Source organism: Fundulus heteroclitus, chromosome 1 (assembly GCF_011125445.2).
Source record: "Fundulus heteroclitus isolate FHET01 chromosome 1, MU-UCD_Fhet_4.1, whole genome shotgun sequence".
NCBI classification, from domain to species: Eukaryota; Metazoa; Chordata; class Actinopteri; order Cyprinodontiformes; family Fundulidae; genus Fundulus; species Fundulus heteroclitus.
In genome coordinates, this window is record NC_046361.1 from 39,405,295 (window position 1) to 39,432,594 (window position 27,300).

Below are 27,300 nucleotides of genomic sequence, written 5' to 3' on the forward strand. Positions count from 1 at the left end.
GAGACTATTTCCAAAATGTAAGGAGTGGAAGTAATAAAAATAGGCTAAAAAAAATTATTCCTCCACTAAAGGATAAATAACCAAAATTAAGTAAACTATCTGTACATAGTTTTAGACTTCTGTTTATGCTTCTCAGTACTAAACGATTAAGTATATGAAATATAGTTAATAAAACAGTAATCATGAACACTGCCTCATTTTAAGCATGAAATGAGTTGTTGTAGACTTGAATAAACTCCTTTCTGCTAACGGGGCGATTTCACATAAACTTTATTTTCCGCTTTCTCTGAATTTTACCGTCTACAGCAGCAGAACTCGTGTGTTTGCAGCAGAGAAGAGACCCAAAGCCCTGACAGGAGAGAACAATGGCAGGAAGTGGTGAAGACCTGGGCTTCATCAGCCCGGCTGAGGAAGGGGGGGGGGGGGGGGGGCATCCTGGTGGCTGCCTTCAGGTGCAGAGCCGGGATCACCTGGTCCACTTAGTTTCTCCTGCTGAGGATGGTGGAGCGGCTCCTATTGGCCGAGCAGATTTATTTATAAAGCACATTTCAGTACAGAGACAATGCAAAGTGCTTTATATGATTAAAATATAGGAAAATAAAACAGAATAAAAGCAAGCAGGAATAAAATGTAGATAGAAAATAGAACAAAAAAGTGGTGATTCAGTTAACTAGAACAGTTGAAGGCAATTCTAAACAAATGTGTTTTTAATCCTGATTTAAAGGAACTCAGGCTTTCAGCACCTTTACAATGTTCTGGAAGTTTGTTCCAGATCAGTGGAGCATAGGAACTAAATGCTGCTTCTCCATGTCTGGTTCTGGTTCTGGTTCTGCAGAGCAGGCTGGAGCCAGAAGACCTGAGTGGTCTGGAGGGTTGATGCCCTTATAACAAGTCTGTGATGCCAATTACTTCAGAACCGGGTCCATGTTCTCTACATTCTTAGTCTTAGTGAGGACTTCAGAACCGGGTCCATGTTCTCTACGTTCTTTACAGGCCAATTAATAACTACAGTTCTTTTGAACATTTAACCCTCTGTTTCCCTCATCCAAACTGCAAAGCAATAAAACCTCTTCTGTTTGTTTTGTATCGTCCACCAGGCCCTTACACTCAGTTTTTGGATGAGTTGTCAGATTTCTTATCTGATTTGGTGTTAAATACTGATAAGGTTATTATAGTGGGTGATTTTAACATCCATGTTGACACTGAATGTGGTAATCTCAGTGTAGCCTTTAAAACTATCCTAGATTCAATTGGTTTTGCTCAAAATGTGCATAAACCGACACACTCTTGGCTCCATACTTTGGACCTTGTGCTGACATATGGCATTGATTGTGAAGAATTAACAGTATTTCCTCACAACCCTGTCCTATCTGATCCTTTTTTAATAACATTTGAGTTTAATCTAACTGAGTTCTCCACCCCCGAAAGAGGGTTCCATTATAGTAGATCTTTATCGAACAATGCTGCATCAAACTTTAAAAAGTCTGTCCCCCTCTTAATATCGTCAGTATTGCAGAAATACCCTGCAGATAGCAGCAATGTTGTTTCTTCCAATTCACAAATAGATGTCTTTGTAAACGGTATGACTTCGTCATTGCGTTCTGCATTAGACAATGTAGCTCCCTTGAAAAAGAAGGTGATTATTCACAGGAAGCTGGCTCCTTGGTTTAATTCAGAGCTGTGTTCCTTGAAGCACAATGTTAGGAAAATGGAGAGAAAATGGCGCTCTACACATCAAGAGGAATCCTACCTAATCTGGAGGGACAGTCTATTGTTGTATAACAAGACCCTTCGCAGAGTTAGAGCAGCATATTTTTCATCATTAATTGAAGAGAATAAGAATAATCCTAGATTTCTCTTCAGTTGCCAAACTTACCCAGAGCCACAGCTCTGTTGATCCATCCATTCCCTTAGCTCTTAGCAGTAATGATTTTATGGGATTCTTCATAAATAAAATGGATTCCATCAAAAATAAAATAATTGGCATCCTCCCAAACATGATTACCTCGTCCTCAGTAAGTGAGGCAGCATTGGAGGAATCTTTAGAACCTGCGCAGTGTCTGAACTGTTTACAAGCAGTAGAGCTTTCTGAGCTATCTAAAATTTTAGCTTCATCTAAACCTTCTACCTGTATGTTAGACCCAATCCCAACCAAGTTGTTTAAGGAGGTATTCCCTTTGATCAGTGGTCCTATTTTAGACATGATTAATCTATCCTTAGTAAATGGATATGTACCATAGGCTTTTAAAGTAGCTGTTATTAAACCTTTACTTAAGAAACCATCTCTTGATCAAGATGAGTTAGTAAATTACAGACCTATATCTAATCTTCTTTTCTTATCTAAAATTCTTGAGAAAGTAGTTGCTAATCAACTATGTGAACATTTACAAAGTAATGACCTACTTGAGGAGTTTCAGTCAGGCTTCAGAGCTCATCATAGCACTGAAACAGCTCTGGTGAAGGTCACTAATGACATTCTCATGGCCTCAGATAATGGACTTGTGTCTATACTTGTCCTGTTAGATCTCAGTGCTGCATTTGACACAGTTGATCACAATATTCTCCTACAAAGACTTGAGCATACTGTAGGGATTAAGGGAAAAGCATTAGGCTGGTTTAAATCTTATCTGTCAGACAGATTCCAGTTTGTTCATGTTAATAATAAATCTTCCTCAAACTCTAGGGTCACTTGTGGAGTACCACAGGGTTCAGTCCTTGGACCAATTCTATTTACTATATATATGCTTCCGATAGGCAAAATTATCAGACAGCATGGGATTAATTTCCACTGTTATGCTGATGACACTCAGCTATATTTATCCATAAATCCTGATGAATCCAATCAATTACTTCGACTGCAGTCATGTCTTGATGACATCAAAAGCTGGATGACTTTAAATTTCCTGCATTTAAATTCTGACAAGACAGAAGTTGTAATCTTTGGGCCAGAGTCTTCAAAAAATAAAGTTCTTAATTCACTTAATCTGGATGGCATTAACTTGGCCTCTGGTAATAAAAATAAATCTTGGTGTTGTTTTCGACCAAGACATGTCATTTAAATCCCATATTAAACAGGTTTCCTGAGTTTCCTTTTTTCACCTCCGGAATATCGCCAAAATTAGAAACATTCTGTCCAGGAGTGATGCTGAAAAACTAGTCCATGCATTTGTTACTTCAAGGCTGGACTATTGTAATTCTTTACTATCAGGAAGTCCACAAAATGCAGTTCGAAGTCTTCAGCTGATCCAAAATGCTGCAGCAAGAGTTCTGATGAAAATCAACAAGAGGGATCATATTTCTCCAATTTTAGCTTCCCTTCATTGGCTTCCTGTTAAATCAAGAATATAATTTAAAATTCTTCTTCTAACGTATAAAGCCCTTAATAATCAAGCTCCATCATATATCAGAGCTCTGATTACCCCGTATGTTCCTAACAGAGCACTTCGTCCTCAGACTGCAGGTCTGCTGGTGGTTCCTAGAGTCTCTAAAAGTAGAATGGGAGGCAGATCCTTTAGCTATCAGGCTCCTCTCCTGTGGAACCAACTCCCAGTTTTGGTCCGTGAGGCAGACACCCCGTCTACTTTTAAGACTAATCTTAAAACTTTCTTTTTTGACAAAGCTTATAACTAGAGTGGCTCATGTTACTCTGAGCTACCTCTATAGTTGTGCTGTGATAGGCCTAGGCTGCTGGAGGACATCAGGGTCTAATTTTCTCACTCTGCTGATTTCTACTGTTCTTCAGTCTACTGTTCTCCAGTTTTGCATTGTATTACATTGAAATGACTGTTGTCATTTCTGCTTTAACTTTCTGTTCTCTCTCTTTTTCTTCATAGTAGGTACACCTGGTCTGAGGTTCTGTTAACTGTGACATCATCCAGAGAAGACGGCTCACCCGCTACTACCATCTAATGTAGAACAGATTACTAGATCAATGTGTGCTTCTGTGCCTTTTTGTCTCTCTTGTTGTGTCTCTGCTCTGTCTTCTGTAACCCCAGTCGGTCGAGGCAGCTGACCGTTCATACTGAGCCTGGTTCTGGTTCTGCTGGAGGTTTTCCTTCCCGCTAATGGGTCGTTTTTCTTTCCACTGTCGCTTCATGCTTGCGAAGTATGAGGGATTGCAGCAAAGCCATGTACAATGCAGACGACTCTCCCTGTGGCTCTACGGTTCCCCAGGAGTGAATGCTGCTTGTCGGGACTTTGATGCAATCAACTGGTTTCCTTATATAGGACATTTTTGACCAATCTGTATAATCTGACCCAATCTGTAAAATATGATTGAACTTGATTTTGTAAAGTGCCTTGAGATGACATGTTTCATGATTTGGCGCTATATAAATAAAATTGAATTGAATTGAAGTATTTAGGTGCTAATTCAGGGATTTATAGACTAACAGAAGGATTTTAAAGTCTATTCTCTGAGATCCAGGGAGCCATGGAAGAACTTCAGAACCGGGTCCATGTTCTCTAGGTTCTTAGTCTTAGTAGAAGGACTTCAGAACCGGGTCCATGTTCTCTACGTTCTTAGTCTTAGTGGAAGGACTTCAGAACCGGGTCCATGTTCTCTACGTTCTTAGTCTTAGTGGAAGGACTTCAGAACCGGGTCCATGTTCTCTACGTTCTTAGTCTTAGTGAGGACTTCAGAACCGGGTCCATGTTCTCTACGTTCTTAGTCTTAGTGGAAGGACTTCAGAACCGGGTCCATGTTCTCTACGTTCTTAGTCTTAGCTGAAGCAGCTGGAGAAGCATGAGGGACAGTCGAGCTCAGCATCGTGGAGATAAGGCACGGACGTTTGTGTTGGCCCGGTTCCCCCCTGATTAGCGGGACCATGTTCCCCCGGTGTTCCCCGCTGACCCCCCCCTCTGCTGGGCTTGTCGGACGCAGCGAGCAGGAACCTGTCAGCAGATCTGCTCCGCTCGGATGAAACAGGAAGGAAACGGTCAGCAGAAACTCGTTCTGGTGACATGTCCCAGCAGCCCTGTTCAAGGATTCAGAAAAAAACTGGAAAACACGGGAACTGAAAGTATCTAGAACGTTCTGTAAATGAGTGCGTTTGTCCTGGATTAGAGCAGGTAAATAAGATTAAGACAAATGAATGAGGTTTCTGCACCTAAAATAGGAACAACTCATCTCCATCACCTTATTTCTAGTGCAGTAAATTTAATGAACTCATTCCATTTACTTACCTGCTCAAATCAAGGACAAATGTGCTAATTTAAAAGAAAATTTTACTTACTTTTAGTTCCCATTTTTGCAGTGCAGAAAAATGCAAATCTAATTAACAGAGAATTTCTGAATAAACGATGTAATTTGCTAACTAAATATATTCCTCATACCATCAGAGTAAATGTTGCATAACAGGCTCAAAGCACAGCTTACACTGTTTTTAGAGCCGCAGCTCGCAGACCTCTGGGCTACACTGCAAAAACTGAACTAAAAGTAACTAAAAACGTCTTGAAATGAGTGCTTTTATCCTTGATTTGAGCAGCTAAATAAGATGATTTGCCATGGAATAAGATTTCTGCACTTAAAATAGGAACAATTCATCTCCATCATCTTATTTCAAGTGCAGGATGTCTAGTTATCTGATTTTAGGGGTAAAAATGCTCATTCCATTGGCAGATAGTCTTATTTAGCTGCTCAAATCAAGGACAAATACACTAATTTCAAAACGTTTTTAGTTATTTGTAGATCTGTTTTGCAGTGTAGATGCAGTTTCTTCCCCTTCCTGACCAAGAAAGCGGCATTTCAACCAGAACGTTTTCAGCCATAGGAGCCAAATCCTGTCTGGGGAAAAGTTTCAGGGTCACAGCAGAGAAAGGTTGATCTATCTGGGCAGAAAGACCAGATCTGCAGCAGTTTACATGAACTTAACACCCCGGCAGAAGTTTGGTAACTTTTCTATGGCTGGGCGATAAATCGATTTAATCGATTAATTCGAATTTACAATTCTTTAAGATTTCATTTTTGTAAAATCTGGATTTTATTTTGCCAATACACTCATTGGGTTTCCATGAAGAGAACAGCATGTGATGCTGAATATATGTTTAGGCAAATGTGTTGTCAAAATATTGTTAAGTAGAAACTTTTTTTTACCATAATACGAGGTACTTCATTTACTTATTTACTTTTTTTTAAACTTAGTTTGAAGTTCACAAGTGCAGTGAAGCCTGTTCTTAGCTCAATGTGTAATACCACTAGCAGCAAATGTTTTGTTATATTCTCATTGTTTATAATGGCACGGCTGCCATCTTGTTTTACAAGCATGTTTCACAGCTTGTTTTTAGTTGCAATTTTAATTCAGGTCAACTCCCTGACGAAATGCTTGACATAAAAGCAAGGTTTTAAAATAATTTCTTTAATTTCTTTTTATGAAACAAAAAGGAGGAAAAAAAATCGATTAATCGGATTTGCTATGATAAAATCTGAGATTTATTTTTTAATCCATATCGCCCAGCCCTAGCTGCTGGTGGGTCAAGGTGCAACGAGGTGTATAACCAAGTATGAGCTGAAGAGAAACTTGTATGTTATGTTCATTCATTACACAGACTGATGTATTTCAGGTGTTTGTCTCTTTTAATTTTGAGGATTATAACAGACAACTAATGAAAAGCCCAGTTTCAGGTTGTCAGAAAATTTGAATATTAAGACCAAAACAAAAAAAGGACTTCCAGAAATGTTGTCCAGCTGAAAACTTTGGGCACGTGCAGCACTACCTGGATCACTGCAGCCATGCGGCGCGGCATGGACTCCATCGGTCTGCGGCGCTGCTCGGGTGTGATGAGAGCCCAGGCTGCTCTGATTGTGGCCTTCAGCTCTTCTGCGTCGTTAGGTCTGGCATATCGCATCTTTCTCTTCACAATAACCCAGATTTTCTGTGGGGTTCAGGTCAGGTGAGTGCGCTGGCCCTTTAAGAACAGGTGTGCCATGGTCCTTAAACCAGGTTCTGGTAGCTTTGGCTCTGAAGGAGCCAAGTCCTGCTGGACAAATCATTTTGTTTCCTCGCCATGTGGATTAGTTGCTAAAAGACCCGCAGCATCTAAACCCGGAGCAGAAATGATTATTACCTACAATATATTTCAACCAAAATTGCAATTTTGACTTTTCGCCGCATTAATCACAAGCAACAAAAATTGCCTCTAAAAAAAGATGTTTGTAAACAAGGACTATTTTAAATGCTTCTTTTGATCAGAATATTATTCAAGAGAACTGCTTTGAATTTAATTAGACATCAATCCTTGTTGAACATAAAGTGCAAAGTCCAACCAACAAGCAAGTCTATGTATTAAACTGATTGACCTGTACTTAATGCTATGTATGATTATATAAACTAAACTCTAAAACAAGTAATAAACTTAGATTATGTCACTGCTGCAACTGTCTTCCCTTCCATCTGGAGGCAAACCCACTTTAAGCATTTTACTGACACCTAATGGACGTGTCCCTAATTGTTACATAGCCAAAAATTGCAGACCTCTGCGATTTGGTAATTGCATTTTTTTTTTTTTTTTACATTAATTGTTCAGCCCTAGTGGAAACTTTTCACTGGACCTGAACGTGGACTCTGGGACCTTGATTTCTAAAGAAAAAGCAGAACTTACTTTCATCAGAGAACTGATGGGAGCTCTGATCCAGCTGCGGTCCTCTCCACACGTCTCCAGGGTGTAGTCGTCCCTGCAGCTTGGACACTTTTTTCTACGTCTTAGACAAACTTTATTGTCATTTTGTATGCACACTCGATACAAAACGACATTTCATTGCATACAGCTTACGATTGCAACTGAAATAAAATATTACAGCATAAAGTGCAGCAGTCATTAAGAACGTAACAGTGCAGGGGAAAAAACAGTTTTATCTTTTTAAAGTGTGCAGAAGAATGTTCCACCATGTTTATAGTGCAAAGACAATGGTGCAAAAAAAGGGACATTAAACCTTCAGGTTACTTTTAAATTTAAATTGATCATAAAAGTTCAGCAACGTTGACATAGCGACATAATGATGTTAATGTGCTCTGTCAGCATTCCTCCTGATGATCGCGTCGCCTGCAGAACTAGACAGACCATTTAAAAAGGACTTTGCAGGAGTTAATTAGCTAATTAAATGATTAAAGTGTGGCACCAGATACTGATTTTTAGGCTTTTCACTAGTTTTCAGTTATAATCATCAAAATTAAAAAATAAACACTTACAATACATCAGTCTGTGTGCAATGAATGAATATAATATACAAGTTTCACTTTTTGAATAGAATTACTAGGATAAATCTAGTTTTTCATGATATTCTTACTATATGACCAGCACCTGTAAATATGGGTCCAACGTAGAGGTCACAGCGCCATCTAGTGGTCCAGCCTGCTAATGTCTGATTTTAAGCATTTATTTAAAATGTGGAGGCAAACAAACCAGCAGGCAGCTGTGAAAAAGCTTCCAGCCGTTGCTTTTTGTGACGGGGTTGCATCCGCTGGGCTCTCTGCTGCAGATCTAGATAAGAACTCTTCATTCACGCACATGAATAACAGGGAAAATATTTATTTCTCCTTCAAACGTCCAAAAAAAAGAGAAGAGAATCACGCCATGTGTTCAAAGCCAACAACAGCTTTTAGCGTCAGAACGGCAAATAAAAGCAAAGGCCAGGTTTACAGGCTGCCCTCTAAAAAATACTTTTATTACACGTAAAAGCCGACAGGGTTTTTGTTTTAGTTTACAAAGTACATGAAAAAAAAAAAAAAAAAAAAAACGAGGACAACATGGCATCCAGACCCATAAAGACGAAGTGAGCAGGTTTCCCAACGCGTCCACGGCCGCGCCTCTCTGCGTCGACAACAACAGGTTGAGGTATTTCTAAGACTAAAGTGTCGCGCACACACAGACCGCCCTACTGGCACGTTCTCAGGGAAATACGTTAAAACAGTTTCCAGGAAATCTCAGTAAATCATAATTTGGTCCAAAAAGCTGATTTGCTTTTAAAAAAAAAGAAAAAAGAAGAAGCTGATTAAAGGAGGCGTCATGCAGACTGAACAGCTGCACTCATTCTGCCTTAGAGGAATGCTGGAGACTCTCCTGGTTAAGCTGCTAAAACGTAGTGTGACTATAAAGCAGCGCCGCATTTTAATCCCACGTGTCGTTAAGCTGACGTTGACGTACTCCCCACTCCTTAAACCCTACATGTTTTAAACTCAGATGCATCACAGTAATCCACATAAAACGCACATTTGCCACTTCTACGCACAAACCGCTACGCCGGTTATGAAGCCGCTGGTTCTGTGAACAGTGGCTGGAACGGGCGGGGCTGGAAGACGTGTTCACAGGCTGAGATATGGAAAATCTGAAAATCTGCTACAAATTTAGCTAAAATAACATAAAATCAAATAAAAACGCTGTAGAAAATGACATTTGATCCTTTCACCGCCAGATTAACTGGATGCAAAGTGCAAAGATCTGCTCTGATAAAGCTTTTGGCACTAAGGACTACAGACCCTGCTGCTACGGATAAATGTTGGCTGGAGTCTGGGAGGGGGGGGGGGGGGGGTAACTACGTGTGTTTGCACAGTAAACTGACAGTAAATGTGTAGCAGCTCCGCTCTGACCAGCTAACCAGAGGTCTGGGGTTTTTTTTTTTTTTTTTGGGTAAAGCGTCAGCATTTAGCTGAAATATGGCGATATGTTTAATTTTTTTTTAAATTCTTTCAGGTCTGAGGTGTTACTGGGAACTAAAGCTTTAGTGTTTTTTTTGTTTGTAACTTCATGATTCCTTCAGGGTCCAGTGGCAACATTTAGGGCGGAGCTAAATTAACCCTCTGATATCTATTGTAAATATATTTCCACTATTTATTACTAGTTTAACGTCTAAAAACCATGAGAAAGATATAGATGTGGTTTAACTCAACACTGATCAAAGCCCCCCCCCCCCCCCACATAGGTTACAGCTCCCAGCCTATTACCCAACAGTGTTCAATAGCTACAGAAATATATCTCTTATAAATAAATATCTGCACCCTAAAGCAGCAGCTCGTCTCTCCACCAGAGTTAAACAGTGATCGTTGTGCATACTGCCTCCTCCTCCTGCTGCTGCCTCCTACAGTCCACGCCCTCGCCTGCAGTGTTACGCGAAAATCTTGGAGATGAAGTCACGAAACCGCTTGGCGTACTGCTCCGGGTGGACGGTGGAGATCTCGGCGCCGGCCTGCAGCAGAGACAGCGGATGAGAACGAGGCGGCTGCAGGCGGCGGCTGCAGGCGGCGGCTGCAGGCGGCGGCGGCTACTCACCCCGTGTTTGACGGTCTTGGCGGCGTGAGCGGCTTTCTTCTTGGTGTCGTACTGCGTGAGCACGTCTATCAGGCCCATGAAGTAGACCTCCCTCTGAGGGGCTCCTGGGAGCAAAGCGCAGAGTCAGGGGGACGGAGGCTCAGGGTGATGCTGTTATGTTTTTGGTCCGTGAGGCAGACACCCCGTCTACTTTTAAGACTAATCTTAAAACTTTCCTTTTTGACAAAGCTTATAGTCAGAGTGGCTCATGTTACCCTGAGCTACCTCTATAGTTATGCTGCTATAGGCTTAGGCTGCTGGAGGACATCAGGGTCTATTTCTCTCACTCTGCTGAGTTCTACTGTTATTTAATTATGCATTACGTGTTGTCATTTCTGCTTTAACCTTCTGTTCTCTGTCTTTTTTCTCCTCATAGAAGGTACACCTGGTCTGGCGTTCTGTTAACTGTGACATCATCAGGGGAGGCAGATCACCTGCTATTACCATCTAACATAGAAAGTACTCCTGGGTCAATGTGAGCTTCTGTGCTTTCTGTGTCTCTGCTCTGTCTTCTCTAAGCCCCAGTGGGTGGAGGCAGATGAGCGTTCACACTGAGCCTGGTTCTGGTTCTGCTGGAGGTTCTCCTCCCTGTTAAAGGGGACTTTTCCTCTCCACTGTCGCTTCATGCATGCTCACTATGAGGGATTGCTGCAAAGCCATCAACAATGCAGACGACTGTCCACTGTGGCTCTACGCTCTTTCAGGAGGAGTGAATGCTGCTTGGAGAGACTTGATGCAACCTGCTGGGTTTCCTTAGAGAGGACATTTTTGACCAATTTGTATAATCTGATTGAACTTGATTTTTTAAAGTGCCTTGAGATGACATGTTTCATGATTTGGCGCTATATAAATAAAACTGAATTGAATTATTATCAGGACCGAGCGTCTCTGGGTTTTACCTGCGCAGCTTCTGAGGGCGTAGACGTCCACGTAGGGGTCGAACTCTCCCGGCCCCAGAGGCTTGCAGGAGGGCATGTAACCGGCGATCCCTTCGGGCGAGGTGCCGTAGGAGCCCACGGCGGGGCCCGGCGCCAGACCGTTCTCTGACTCCGCCTCCTCCTCGTTGGACGCCTCGCCGCTCTCCTCGTCCTCCCGCTCGGCTCGGCCGATGTCGTGGATGCCGAGCAACAGGCTGTAGTCCATGATCTTCAGCTTCACCAGGAACTGGGAGAGAGAAAAATAAAACGTTTCACAGAAAAATAAAACGTTTCACAGAAAAATAAAACGTTCCACAGCAAAATAAAACCCGGAGGACGAGAACCGGGGTCAGAGTCAGTCGGTCATCAAAGATCAAATCAAGGCTTTCATTAACGATCGGCACCGGATCGTCTCATTCTCAGCCTCCAGGCACTAAAACTACATTTATCACTTTAATGGAGTCATTTCTAAACTTAGATCTGAATCAATCAATTACCAAAGAGTCACATTTTACCAACAAAAATCTTCATATTTACAAATCAGCCAAATTAAATTGTTTTTTTATACATCAACATTTTTGCACTAGTTCAGATATCAACAGTTTTATGCTTTAAGTTTTAATTTGTCGTGTTAATAATGTGGTAATTTCATTACATTTGTAAAGTGATGAGTCGATGTTTCTCAGTGCGACTGCAGTGCAGATAAAGAATTAATGCCTGATAAATAAAAGTTAAGGTGCATAGCCACGTTAGAAGAGTTTATACGTCAGCAGCTCACTCTGGTTGCATACAAAGTTTTAATGAAAGATTATCACGTCCTGCTGGCGTATTAGTTGTTATTTTGGTGTTTTACGTTTTATTTTTGATAAATCTGTTAGTAAAAAAAGCCTTTCGTGCTTATTTACAATTTTTAATGGAAGTACGTTGCCAAATTATAATGCCAAACCGACATAATAATTCTGAGATACTGTCACTAGATGGCGCCACGTCTGTTTATATCTGCTAATGGCAGTGTGAATTATCTTTCGGCTCATAAAGTGACATCAAAACACCATCAGGATGGAGGCTTGGTGTACATAACCTTATTTTATCATGATCAAATGGTTTTGGTCATTTTTTATAAGCATATTATGTGACTATATACCTTTAATCATTAATTATAAAGTAAATTATAATTTGGTGTTTTAGGATAGTGGAGGGTTAATGTTTTATTTATTTATTTTAATTTTACTCGTCTCCAGTTATTTTATGGTGCCAAATGCGTTTCTTCAGTTCTACTCTTTGCTCCGTTTAATAATTATATATAAGTGACGTTTTGTTGATCCTCTGTAAAAACAAAGTCGTGTTAATTATTTTAGCAAACAAAGCCGTTTGTCCTCCTCACCTCCACATCTCTGTTGAGTTTCTCCATGAACTTCTCCTTCTCCTCGTCTGTAACGTACACCTTCTGCATGTTGTTTCTGAAGTCCATGTCCTTGAAGGTCGGAAGCTCTTTTTCCTGCACATCAAACGACACATTTTAGATGCTTTATGTAGACCTACACTGCAAAAACCGAACTAAAAATAAGTAAAGTTTTCTTAAAATTAGTGTATCTGTCGTTCATTTGAGCAGGTAAATAAGAGATTCTGCCAATAGAATAAGATTTTTGCACTTAAAATAGGCACAATTCATCTCCATCGTCTTATTTCAAGTGCAGGATGTCTATCTTAATTTAGGGGTCAAAATACTCATTCCATTGGAAGATGATCTTATTTACCTGCTCAAATCAACGACAGATACACTAATTTTAAGAAAATTTTACTTATTTTTAGTTCGGTTTTTGCAGTGTAAGGGTGGCGTGGGCATGATTTGGTCCAGCTAGTTTGCTAAAAAAGCTTTTTTTACCCTTTCTTTGTCACTTGCTTCACGATCCACCAGAGAGCCCTGCAAAAAAAGGTTTATGTATCAAAAATGAAACCATTTCCATTAAAAAAGATACATTTTTTTGAATATTTGCACACTAAAAACTGAATTAAATCTGCATTAATGTGGAACAAGGCCAGTAAAGCTTCACATCTTGTTCTGGTTTGCTTTGCGACTTCAGTCCCTGAGCTTTTGGTTGACAGGAGTCTTAAAAAAACGGCTTTGTAACACTTTCCATATTTGTACAGTTTTTTTTTTTTTTTTTTTTTTTTTTTAAGATGACGTCCTGCTTTTTGAAACCGTTTAGGTTCAGTTTTAATTACTCATTAAATCTGCAGGTCAGGTAATAATCAGGCCTGGTTTGGCTTGTTAAATTAAGAAAATGTAATTTAGACACAAATAATTAACACTAGGACACCCAAGTCATGTTGACGGTTTTCAGATTTTAAAGTGTAATAATTTTTTCCTGTATATGAATGTCCTTTATTTTATTTCCATGTGTTTTTTTCTTCTTCAATTAAACAAAAACAAAAAAAAAGCCAGAAATTAAAATGCCTTTTCCCTCTAATTATGATCGATTCCTTTTTCCTCCAGTGAAACCTCAGAATATCTGTGACGCGGCGGCGTTTCCTGACTTCCTGTGGGCCGGCGGCGGCTGACGCGGCTCCTCTCACCTTCAGGTCGTACTTCCTGTGCACCACCAGTCTGTGGCTGAACATGTTCCTCATGACGATCAGGTACGCCTCCTCGCTGTCCACGCTCACCCGGTACATCCCCAGGAACTGGGGCAGCAGCGTGCTGCCGTGGCACTTCACGATGTGCTGAGGGCACAAAGCATGCTGGGAATTAGATTTGTGTCACGGTGTCCAAATTTGGCTTCAATCACATTAAAAAACAGAACAAACAAAAGAGATCAATTTAAAACTGTAGGCAAAGTCTTTAAGATGTTCAGCATAAAATATGTTTTAATGGAGCAGCAGAGCAAGAAAAGAAGAAAAGAAATCAGTGAAAAAATGTATTTATTCTGAATAAAACTGGTAGATCAGTTTGATTTTTCAGAACTTTATTCAGATTTAGATAATTACAACCACATCTGGTTTTTATCTGCTATAACAGCATGTTTCTGTCTAGCAGCTTCTCGTTAGTTTGGCCCATTCCTGCGGACAGAAAAGCTAAAACCTTTCCACTTTTTCAGCTCAAGCTGTTGCCGTAACGTTATTTCCTCAACATGACGTCTGTTTTTTTAGGTGCACCAATCCCTCCTGCAGCAAAACACTTCACCGCTGGCATGCTTCTCTCAGGTTTGCAAACGCTGTGGCCAAAATGGTCATTTTAGTAAAATTTGTCTCTGACCTGCTGTAGGGTTCTTTTTTTTTTCTTTTGGGTCCATTAATGTAGATTTTACTCTGGAATGATTCAAGGAGCTGAGAACTGTTGGCATGTCCGTCCTTAAACAGAAACCATATTTCTTTTAGCAGAAGCCAGATTCCACTGGAGAACGTGACTGCATGCTTAGGATTAATTCAGGCATTTCACTGAGGTGTGTTAGACCAGGAGGACGTGGAAAAGTTGCAGCAGATGAACCACGTTTCATGTGCATCAGTCTGGGTCCTGGCTCTGAAATATATTTAGAATTAATCTGACTTAAATAAAACATTGTTTAAAATGGTTCCAGTTGTCACGTTTTAAAGTCAGCAGCGTAATAAACCCGCTGGTTTCTGGGCAAAGCGACACGTCAGTGTTCTCCGTGTTAGTCGGGCTGTTTGGACGACGCCTGAGGGAAGCTCACAACAATGAGAACCGCTGCAGGAAGTTGGCTGTGAAAGCCAACATCCTCCTCCAACACAAAGTCCAAATGCCAGACTCAACCGTTTCCCCTCCAGAGTTCAAATCCGTAACGCCACTTCTTCTATATCAAACAACGATGCTTGCCAAACACTTGGATGGAGCGGAGAGCTCGCCACACCAGGTTTCAGGGTGAAGTTCAGAGAACAGCAAACCTGGACCAGAGGTTCTGAACTACAACAGCAGAATGGAGTGAAAAACAAATAATCAGTCATAGCTGCAAAGATTTGAGCCGTTAAACATCAGGACCGACTAAGTTCCTCTGTTATGGCCTTTTCTTCCTCTCGCCTCCATCAGGCCGGTCGCACATTCGCCGTGCTCAACCCGACATGAAATCCACGCTTTAAAAAGGTCAAACCGGCCAGAATCAGCGACAGGCGGAGTAAAGAAAGCCTCGCTCATTTCCCTCAGTCACAGCCTGGCATGAAAATAGATGCAATGAACATTTGAATATTTCCTAAATACCAAATCGCACAAAAGAGGCTTTTGTTGCTTCATCTGTGGCGACACAAAGAGGAAACTCAGCTCCGGCTCTGAAAGCTCGACTGAAGCTGCGTCTGCGCTGCAGCGTCTGCCAACGCTGGCGATGAGGTGGAGCAGAAAGGGAGAGCTGCAGCTTAGCAGACAACAAATGCTTCTGTGGTATTCCTGCACCGCTAAGGGTGTGAATTCCCAGCTCACATATTAACGTTCAAACCCTATAACCATATGACTTAATAATAAAACCTCTGATTTTATTATACCTAAATCCAACTGAAGGCTGCATTCTGAACATTTCTGGCCTCCTCCCTTCCCAGCGCAGCTCTGATTGGGAACACCTGACAGGCTGTAATCACCTCATGACTGGTTCCACCTGTTCTCACCCCTTTATAAGCTCACCTGTTTGTTCTTCGCTGCCGGCTCATAATATTCAGTTACTCCGTGCCTGTCTGCTCCTGTCGTCTTGGTTCTCGTCTGGTCAGTTTAGTTTCTGTTTGCTGTGCTGCTAGTTTACCTTCCTGTGTTCCTGGTCACTGGTCCTCACTCCTCATCCTGCAGCAGAGCCTCCATTTCATGGACTATCAACTCAGCTCTAGGCCTGAACAATTAATGGCATTTTCAATATAATCGCAATTTAAAAAAACGCAATTTCCAAATCGCAGAGTCTGCAATTTTTTGGCTATGTAACAATTAGGGAATTAGACACGTCCATTAGGTGTTGGTAAAATGTTTAAAGTGGGTTTGCCTCCACATGGAAGGGAAGACAGTTGCAGCAGTGAGATAAACTAATTTTATTACTTGTTTTAGAGTTTATATAATCATACAAAGCATTAAGTACAGGTCTATCAGTTTAATACATAGACTTGCTTGTTGGTTGCACTTTATGTTCAACAAGGTTTGATGTCCAAATCAATTAAAAGCTGTTCTCTTGAACAATATTCTGATTAATAGAAACATTTAAAGTTCTTGTTTTAAATAGTCCTTGTTTACAAACATCTTTATTTAGAGGCCATTTTTGTTGCTTGTGGTTAACGCAGAGAAAAGTCAAAATTGCAATTTTGGTTGAAATATATTGTAGGCAGAACACAATAATTTCTGCTCTGAGTTTAGATGCTGCGGGTCTTTTAGCAACTAATCTGCACAGCGAGGAAACAAATTGATTTGTTGTTTGTATATATTTAAAAAGACATGATAAATTAAACTGAGAAAAATCGCATTAAATCACAATATAAAGAAAAAAAAAAAATCGCAATTAGATTATTTTCCAAAATCGTTCAGCCCTACTCGGCTCTGTACCTGCCAGCCAGCTCCTGCATCCTTCATCTCCGTCTGGTAACGCACTCTGGTTCTTCATGTCAATAAACTCTCTAAAACCAGCTCTGTGTGTGTGTGCTGGGTCCAGGTTCATCCAAAGACAAATCATGACAAATCAATAGATTTTTTTTTTCTCTCCTCCTTTTCATTTCGCAAAAAGAAATTACAGGAATTATTTTAAAAACTTGCTTTTATATCAAGTATTTTGTCTGGGAGTTGATCTGAATTCAAAGTGAAGCTTTATAGACGCTGTGACACATGCTGGTAAAACAAGATGGCCGCCCTGCCGTTGTAAACAGTAAAAAATATCACTAAATATTTGCAGAGAACAGGTTTCACTTCAGACTAAATTAATGAATTAAAGTGTCTCGCCTTATGGTAAAAATAATTTCCCCTTTATAATATTGTGACAATATATTTTCCTGATCATAAATTCAGCATCGCTGCTATTCTCTTCATGGAAGCCCAATGACAGCATCGGGAAAATAAACGCAGGTTTTCCAAAAATGTTATCTTAAAAAAAAAAAAATTGTAAATTTAATTTACGGTAATCAGTTAAATAGATTTATCACCCTACCCTATAACTATTTAGCGGGTTCCATTAAAAAAAATTAAAATACAATCGTTCAAAGCTTGGCCACATTCCTGTTGGTCAAAGGTCAGCTCAACTTTACATGATGTTTACATTTTATTATTAAAGATGCTGTTGAATCAATGTATCGAGATTTTAAAAATAGAGATTTTTTTAAAAAGAGACATAAGATGAGATTATATAGTTTATATCGAGATGGCCTTTGTTGCTTCATAGTTATATTTTTATGTATTCCAGCAGGTTATTTTTCTGTTATTTAGCTGTTAAAAATGTGCCTGTGAGACATTTGGGATAAAGCTTTGATTCAGAGATGAATTTTTGTAATTACTTTATGGAAAGAAATATATTGAGATAAATATAAAAAATATTGTGATATTATTTTTGGTCCATATCGCCCAGCCCCATTTCCAGTTGCTGTCAAATTTTAGCTCAGGCTAAAACAGATAAAAAATATAAAAAACTCCAAACCACCGACTGTGCCGGTGGTCAGAACATCAGCGTCTCTGACATGATGAGTTAGTCGGGACACAAAAACTTATATTACTTTGATCAATGTTACATTAAATAGATAAATTAGCATAAACTAACACACTAGAAAATCTAATTTTAAATTAGCTAAATGCAACTAAATTTTTATGCATAAAATTACAAATAAAGGCTCACTAATAATGTTAATGTTATTGAACAGAAAAGATTCACATCAATCCTTCAATGATCCAGCAAGGACAACCAACACTGGATTAATATTGTGTTTAGTTTATATTTTCCTATTTTATTTTGTTTAAATTTTCCTACATTTCATTCCATTTTATTTGCTTTTATTCCGTTTTTATTGTCCAATGTTTTAATCATGTAAAGCACTTTCCATTGTCCTTGTACTGAAATGTTCTATATAAATAAATCCGCCTTGCCTAGATAGTCTCACACCATCCAGCAGAACGTAAACATAACGTCTGCATTTCAAGCGTTCTGATTGGTCGATCAGAGCTTGGGGCCGTAGGATTTGTGCCCCACGCCTGTCTACTGAGAGCGTACTGGGCATGCTCAGTGCGATTACAGATGTTCATTAAACAAAAGTTGGTGGACCGGCCCCAATATTAAGACGTCTCAGGAGGATTTATCTGCTGAGCTTGTCAGTTTTCTGGCAGATTTATTTAGACACAAATGTTTATAACAGAATTCTGCTGGTAAGGGAATCTGTCTTTTTTTTTTTTTTACAATATTAATCTATAAAGAATTATCCTGTCCACTGATTATTGTGAACATAGAGCTCCACATCTGGTGGGAGGTGGCCCGACAGCACGAGCTAGAAGTCCATAAAAACTAGAAAGCTACAGCAAAAAGTTACTTTTTTTTTGTTTTCCTTTAAAAGATGCACAAGCACACATTAGTTTAATAACTCGTGAAATCCTGGCTGCTTTTTTGTGCTGAACTAAACACATGAAGACATTTAACTAAGGCAGCAGGCAGGTTTTTGTACGTTTACCTCCAGACATCATTACCGGTCCGTTCTTTAGTTAATTCAAATGTCATTAAACATTTATTACAATCATCTCTGTTGTGAAAGGTTAATTCTGTAGTTCAACAAGAAGGCCACCGACACAGAACCCAAACCTCTGCCAGCTAATTAACGCTGACATAACGACTTAAGCTTGAACATTACACATATTCCATAAACAGCCAAATAACCACGTTTATTCCTGGAATATAAAAAAAGTTAAAGTAAAATAAAGAAGTGGTTTGTGACAGAGATTAACGTTGGAACGTCTAATCAACCAAAGGGACACCACCAAAAGTCAAAGGCTCTGGCTAATCTCAAAGATAATGTTATTAAACTTGTTGTGAGGGTTGACATTTATGAACTCCTGCTTCCTTGGACGGGAAAAAAAAAAAAAGCAGTCAAGAAAGGTTTCTGCACTCAAAAGATAACCATTAATGCAAGCAGGTGAGAGTCATTAACGTACTTCTCTGGACCACACGTGTCTCCTTTAAGATGTCTATAATGGTATTTTTTCTAGAGCTGTGCATAAAAATCGATACAAAGATTAATATACGGATGTTTTTAAAAAAGATTTAATATACATATTCCGGCTTTCAATATCGATATACCTCCCAACCCATAGGGGGCGTTATCACAGCGAGGAAGAGCAGTGAGACGAATTTGTGGAACGGCCGACAGGATTTTAGAAGCGCCTTTGTCCCTAAAAATCAGACGTTTGGGACATTTTTTGATTTCTGTTATAAATGTATTGAACCAAATGCACTTTATTTTTCTGTTAATATATCAGTGTTCAATAAATTTAACGTAAATATAATATTTGGCTGGTTTTGTTGATTGAATGACTGAGCATTAATTTATAAACAGTAATAAATATCCATATTGGAGTCAAATCAAGCTGAGCTATATATAGAGAATCATATTGAATCGACTCATCCTAGAACCAGGGACCTGCACCCTTTACAGTCCAAAGAGCCATTTTTCTCACAGTCCACTTGAATTAAACTCGTTCAGAGCCGCAAATAATTACAATAATTTTCTTATAGGAATGTTTTTTTAACCAAACAGCTCATGTTCAGTGTTTTCATTTGGTGCCTTATGATCTGGCTACTTTCATTGCATTAACTAAACCAGAGGCTGGAAGCTGAAACGTCAGAAACTGTTACTCTAAATAACTAAAGTCCTCCGGTGCTGCACTGTGGCTGGTTGTGATGATGTGGTTCCTTAATCACTGAGGAAAGTGTGAGGATGATAAATCACTCAGTAGACCTCTGAAAAAATACGTCCCCATCACTTCTGACATGATGATTGCGCCCTTACCACTGAGCTATATAATACACTGGAGTGCTAATCACCGTCTGTTTGAACGAGTCGCTTTGAAGCCACCAGCCGCCATATTGGTACTCCCTATTTCCCCCCAGTAACTAGGGAATATGTGCGCTACAGCATCGAATAACGAGGATTTTCTCATGTTCAGGGGGGGGCTTAAGACTTTTATGTTATGTACTAAAACTATCAAGTACTGAGAAAGTCATGTGCTGAAATATTTTGCATTTTATTTATTCATTCATTCATATATATATATATATATATATATATATATATATACATACACACACAAAAACATATATTTACATATATACACATACATACATACTTATATATACATATACATATATTTAATATGAATAACATGTAAAATATTTCAGCACCTAATTTCCTAGTAGTTGATAGTGTTAGTACATCCACTGACTGTAGAATTACCTGTGAAACGTTTTCACTCAGCCAGAAAAATGCTTGTTGTTGCAACCAAATCCTGTGGGATTCTGGGAGAGTAGGGAGTAGCAAGATGGCGGCCAGTGACTTCAGTTTTTCGGCAAAATCAGCACTCCAGTGTATATAGCTCAGTGGCCCTTACTTACACGCGCATCTACTTTTGCACAACATACTTCTCAGTTCTTTATAATGTGTAATTTTCTTTCCACTTTATAGTTGTAAACCACTTTCTGTTGGTCTTTCACATAAGATTCCAAAAGAATCAGAAGTTAATTGGCAAGTAGGTTTGCACTCACAAGGAGTTTGACTTGTGAGTGCAAAATAGATTTATATACAGAATCTAGCGATATATACACAGTAGACTGTGCATTACATTTGGCATAATAAAAATTGTGTTTGTGGTTGTAATTTATCGTAATTTGGAAAAGTTTGAGGGGTGTGAATACTTTTATAAGTATTTTCTTTGTGTGTTCTTGGTGTATCGCTCCTTTCCTACGGCGTATGCGACGTAACGTGACGCAGCCGAGCTAATTAGGCGACCGTTATCATCATTTGCCATCAGAAGGTACGGGGCGTTCAAACGCTCACGCCGGCGTAGGAAAAAGCCATTACCTGGTGATACTCTGACAGAATGTTGTGCATATCTGCCACATCTTCGCTGGAGATCTGCTTGATGACGAGAGTTCGGTCGTAGGAGTTGAGGAGGAGACTCTCTCCGTGATCGTCTGCACTTCTCACCGGGGGGCTGCGGGTTAGAGACACCTGGTGGGGGGGGGGGGGGGGGGGCAGTCAGACAGCTCCTGTTTAGAGCCGGAGGATTTAGCCGGAGGATTTAAAGATCACACAGGAGGAGGATGATGTATAGGAGAACGCCCTCACCTGATAGTCCTGATCCTCAATGCCAAAGCGTTCCCTTAGATTTCTGAAGACCTGAGGACAGTATTCTTTAAACTTAAAATGTCCGGGAAGGTTTTCTCTGCCGAATGAGGAGAGAGAAATGTTTATCGTCTACGTTCAGGTCATCACTGACCTAAAGCATGCATCTGGTTGCTAAGAGGGTTTCTATTACTACTGCCTTTGCATTGCAGACGCGTCTCAGATAGACGAGAGGAGCGGACTCACTTGTTGAAGAGGTGGTTGTTGACTTTGACCTTAGTGTTGGCTTTGAAGTCGTCGGGCAGCAGCATGACAGGAACGGGCACCTGGCTCAGATCATTGATCTGCACACACAAGAGAGACTCCCTCAGCGGGTCTTTGCAGGCATTTGTGAGGATAAAAATGAGCCCTGTTGCCACGAGTCTTCTTGTTCATGCTAAGCACCTCTGGAGGGTCTGGGAATTAATATAAAGACCTTTAATCTTTTTAAAAGGTCTGGTGTATCGTTGCACAGAAATGGGAGGAAGACTGGCAGGTTAATGCAGTTAACTGAACCTTTATATGTAATACTTAGGGAGACCCAGCGTAAAATATCACGTCTACATACCGTATGACACCTTTTCTACTGAATGAGATGGACCAGCAGTCCTCTCCTCTAATGTAGAAGAGCAGCTGGAAAGCGTTGCCACTACGTCTGGTTGGTCAGGTTAGGGTTAACCCTAACGTGTGACGGTCAGGTCTGACCCAGGACTATTCCTACCTGGTCTCCCATGAAAGTCAGTTACATTAACACCATAAAACTTTGTGACAAACTGCTGTTGTTGGTTAGCAAATGTACTTTCATAAACTGGTTTAAAGATAAACCACCAATGGTGGTATAGAGAATTATTAAGGGTAGGGCTGGGCGATAAATCGATTTAATCGATTAATTCAAATTTACAATTCTTTAAGATTTCATTTTTGGAAAATCTGGATTTTATTTTGCCAATACACTCGTTGGGTTTCCATGAAGAGAACAGCATGTGATGCTGAATATATGTTTAGGCAAATGTATTGTCAAAATATTGTTAAGTGGAAACCTTTTTTTTTTTTACCATAATACGAGGTACTTCATTTAATTATTTACTTTTTTTTTTAACTTAGTTTGAAGTTCACAAGTGCAGTGAAGCCTGTTCTTAGCTCAATGTGTAATACCACTAGCAGCAAATGTTTTGTTATATTTTCATTGTTTATAATGGCACGGCTGCCATCTTGTTTTACAAGCATGTTTTCAACTCTCTGATGAAATGCTTGACATAAAAAGCAAGGTTTTAAAAATAATTTCTTTAATTTCTTTTTATGAAACAAAAAGGAGGAAAAAAAAAATAGATTAATCGGATTTGGTATGATAAAATCTGAGAATTATTTTTTAATCCATATCGCCCAGCCCTAATTAAGGGTCATCGCCCATTAAAGGATTGGTGCAGTTCTTGGGGGTAATGAGAGACATTTCATTAATAAATGGTCTCCTGTGCTCAGTTATATAACTCAGGATCTGTTGTAGAACTGCGGGGTGTGATTACTTTCCATCTCTGTGATCTCTGCTCTGTTTCTCAATAAAAGTGCTGGAACTTCATCACTCCACCGTTTCCTTATTAAATAACTCTAGGAAGTCAGTTATTGCTTAGAATTCCTACAATAGTTATTTACCCAAGGATCTGACTTAGGGCTGGACGATAATTCAATATATCGATTGATAAACGTATATCGATGATAGAAAATAAAAAGGCAAATAAAAAAAAAGTTCTTTTTTCTTTTTAAAAACTTGTTTTGGTAAAAAGTTGGTTGAATAAAGGGCTGAGTTTAAATTTAATGTTTGTGTCTGTATCTAAAACTAGTCACTGAGCCACAGCATAAAATGTCCAGGGCTGCACTTAAAATATATGTTTTGAATTTATTGCTAATTATCGATATCGATCCATGTGATCTCTATTTTATGGATATGCTTTTTCTTCTATATCGTCCAGCTTTCATCTGACTTAATTTGGGATGAGGGGACAGAATCTAATGAAGTGCTCAGTCTCACCAGCTATTAACCAATGAACATCCTCCTCCTGTATTACTACTGTATTATTGTATTATTGATTGTCTTATTATGCATCACATTTGTATGTAACTTATGACAGTAAATAAGTAATCAGTCCAGTGTAGACATGAATGTAACATATGTGGCAGATTGTCTCTTTTTTTCCCTTCCTCTCCACTTGCAATGTGAGATAACGGCATGATGTACATTTCTATGTTCTGACTGTTAAAACCCAAAGCTAATAAATCTGTGCTGCTGTGAGAAGAACTAGGTTAAGTGACTCCCGTTAAATATTTTCTAGCAGAAAGGATTTGCTCAGTTATTTTGGTTTGTTTCAAGGTCGTGATCCCTCCGGTAATTCCCTCAGAAACAGGTCTCTGAAAAAGCGTCACAGAAACCTCTCATGTCCCACTGAACTAGTTATTGAATAATCAGAGTTTTTAACCATTTTTACTGCATCGTCTTATGTGTTCAATGAAGGAGGGTTCCCAACAACACAGCGAGATGTTTCACAATGACCTTCAGGTCTATTCTAATCATACAAGTTAACTCTGTTATACTGAAATTAGAACCACAACAGAAATTAGGAGGAATATAAATTCCCAAAATGATGAAACTGAATAAGTCAGATTTCAGCATCTTTATTAAAACACTGTTTATACCTGATCAAAACGCTTTACCACCAAGAGGTAAAGCTCTATATATATATATATATATATATATATATATATATATATATATATATATATATATATATATATATATATATATATATATATATATATATATAGAGAGAGAGAGAGAGAGAGAGAGAAATAATCAAACATGTTTGCTACAGTGCCGGCCACGTTTGATGGCCACTCTGATGGAAAAATGCAAAGCTAAGAAACACTGAAATCTTCTAAAAAATATATACCGCTAGCCGCTCAAGTTAAATTTATCTGACCCTTTACTTCCCCCATGTAACTAATTCCTCTTCACCACTGGCCACTGTACTATACTATTTTGATGCCAGTTTGACTATTTTCCTTTATTTCTATAATTGTAAAAAGTGTTGTTTTTAAGCACTTCTGTACAATTCCCTATGGCATATGTTGCCTAACTGGCCTACAAGGTCCCAGAGGACTCAGTGAAGAGGATGCAGGACAAAACATGGAGGACATCAGTCCCTGAGGACTGACACTGGACACCGCTGATAGAGAAATCTGTGCAAGAGAAAATGGTCGTGATGACAGAAACAAAATGTGATGCGTACATTTTTTACAACATTGCAATGTCATGCTTTTCTAACACCGTACAGCCTTAGGTTAATGATTAGAAGTCTGACACATAAAAACTCTTTTCCTAGAGTAAAAAAAACAATTGCTGTTATCGCTCAACCTCAATCAACTTCATGAAAGAAAAACATTGCATTAAAGTAAAACTACTTTAGCAGGGGTTATAAAATTGACTCAAACCTGCGTGTTTTCCACTCAAAGTGCTTAAATCAGGAGGAGTGACATTACAGGTTTAACGTTTGTTAAGAGTTGACCTATTTATTGTGCCAGATATACAATAATATATATTTACTAGTTATTTAATAATCATGTCATAGTCCAAAAGGTGCAAGATATAAAACATTCATAATAGATAAGTAACATGCTGAGATGTTAATGTCATGTCTGTTTGGTCTAATGTGAGAAATTTCATGATAAATGCAAACTTTTCCCCTCCAAAAAGACACTTTTCAGCAAAACATACACAAATAAATACATTTCATAAAAATTTTGAGTGTTACATATTGCTACGTTCTATATAAACGTATTCTGAGTCCCATTGATTAAATGCTAAAATAAGACAACTCATGACATCTGTCTGTCTGTGCCACCTCCAGAGTATGATTGTAAAGTAGTTAACTGTAAATTATAATTTATTTATTTTTCCTAGGCTGATCATCGGGTGTCGCGGCACAGTTTCTGCTCCCAACGTGTCTCTGAAAACGTTGATTGACCGCACGCCCGGATAACTCCGCTGCTAACGCCGAAGCTACGCTGAGTTAGCACATTCCCACTGACGCGTTAGCATGCAGTTAGCATGTTAGCTTCCGCCGACTCACCGAGTGATTGACGCCCCAGATGAACACGCTCACGACGGGCTCACTGGCGCGAAACACCTTCACCTTCTGCTGGACAAAGTGCTTCTTCTTCGTCTTCGTCTTGGGCGCCAGGACCACCGCCGGGCTGGATGTAGTCGTCCCCGAGTTACCGAGGGCAGCCATGGCCGGTGAACCGTGTTCTCCCGTCCCCCCTGCTGAGAGAGCTCGGAGCGGGGCAGTGACGCGCCTTCCTTCGTCTCCTTCTGGTTTAACGGCTCCTTCACGCGCCGCTGACTGTGACAGCCAGAGTTCACGCGCCTAAACTCTCAGCGTCCCTAGCTGCCGCTGCTTCCTTCCCGAGTTCAGATCAACATTCAGACCGTCGACATGAATCAAAACACGCAGTCATACATAACCGCAGCTGGTCACCTTTTAACTCCGAGACAGTTCACAGTCCACCACCGCCCCCTCGAGCTCACCAGCGTTACTTCCTGTTTACCACGTGGTTAGTGTGCGACTGACAGCTGTCAGGGTCCAAGCGAAATCCATCTTCTGGCGTCAGGTGACCCAAATGTGGGCGGGTACAAGTAAATAAATAAATGTAGTAAATAAAAAATAAATAAAAATAATTAAAGTAAATGAATAAATAAATTATAAATAAACATAAAGAAATATAGACAAATAAATAAAGGTAAATCAATAAATACTAAAATTAATTAATTAATTAACGAATTAATAAAATAAACAAATAAATAAATATAAACAAATACAAAAAATAAATAATTAATTGAATAAATAAATGAAAATAAATAAATGAAAATAAATACAAAAATTAAATGCATGAATAAATATAAAATAAAATAAATTAATAAATAAATAAAAGTAAATAAATAATCTGGAAAATGTGGACCAATATTGATATCCGATATTAATTTTGCTGTTATATCCAATGACCAATATTTGCTGATGTGTGTACGTGCACACACTATAATAAAAATGCTGGCCCATTTTCACAACTGCTGGGTAAAAGCTCTCAGGTCATATTTTGGGTTACTTGGTGCATCGCTCCATTCTAGCTAAAATGTTCTGAGTTCTGCACAATTTTGTGTTTGAAACATGTTTCTGTACACTTTTGAGTCTTAGTTTTGATGACTTCACTATGTATCTGCAATGTAGAACGTCATAAAAGTAAGGAAAAGGCAAAACTTTCCACTGGTTGTGTTATTATCTACTTTTAAATGGCTCATATTGTGTTTTAATGTTATGGTTACCCAAACGTTAGTGGTAACATAACTCTTGTGATGAGTTAACAATTTCAAACCAGCTTTTGATTACCTGAAAGGTATAATAGACGATTTTTCCGCAAATGTAGGTAAGAAACGCCCAAGTCCCTTTTTGAATAACTGCGCATGTGCAAGACCATCTTACCTGCTCTTCTGCTCCTCAGGGGGATCTCTCAAAACCACTTTGGTCTTATTTCTGTATTTTGATGCCTTCCTCTTAATCTCATAAACTTGTAAGACAGTTTGCGACTTTCAGCCAAAGGTCTCTTCATACATAAAGACTAGTGCGCACGCAGAACAAGAGGAAAGTAACAAGGAACCTGCACGCACATTGGCGTTACATGAACGCAGCACAATGATTGGCATGTGGGACCA

At 39.3% G+C, this 27,300-nt stretch overlaps 1 protein-coding gene across 1 annotated transcript; it reads right to left on the reverse strand.

Annotated features, from left to right (window-relative positions):
• Positions 1 to 8,510: 8,510 nt before the first annotated feature.
• pip4k2ca (phosphatidylinositol-5-phosphate 4-kinase, type II, gamma a) lies at positions 8,511 to 26,140 on the reverse strand. The gene is made up of 10 exons (XM_036142759.1): positions 25,664 to 26,140; positions 21,750 to 21,847; positions 21,507 to 21,603; positions 21,240 to 21,389; positions 13,797 to 13,943; positions 13,105 to 13,143; positions 12,604 to 12,717; positions 11,202 to 11,466; positions 10,264 to 10,367; positions 8,511 to 10,180 (listed from the first exon to the last, which is right to left on the reverse strand). The coding sequence occupies exons 1-10, from the start codon at positions 25,823 to 25,825 to the stop codon at positions 10,100 to 10,102; spliced, it is 1,257 nt and encodes a 418-aa protein (XP_035998652.1). The 5' UTR covers positions 25,826 to 26,140; the 3' UTR covers positions 8,511 to 10,099.
• Between the last annotated feature and the right edge of the window lie 1,160 nt (positions 26,141 to 27,300).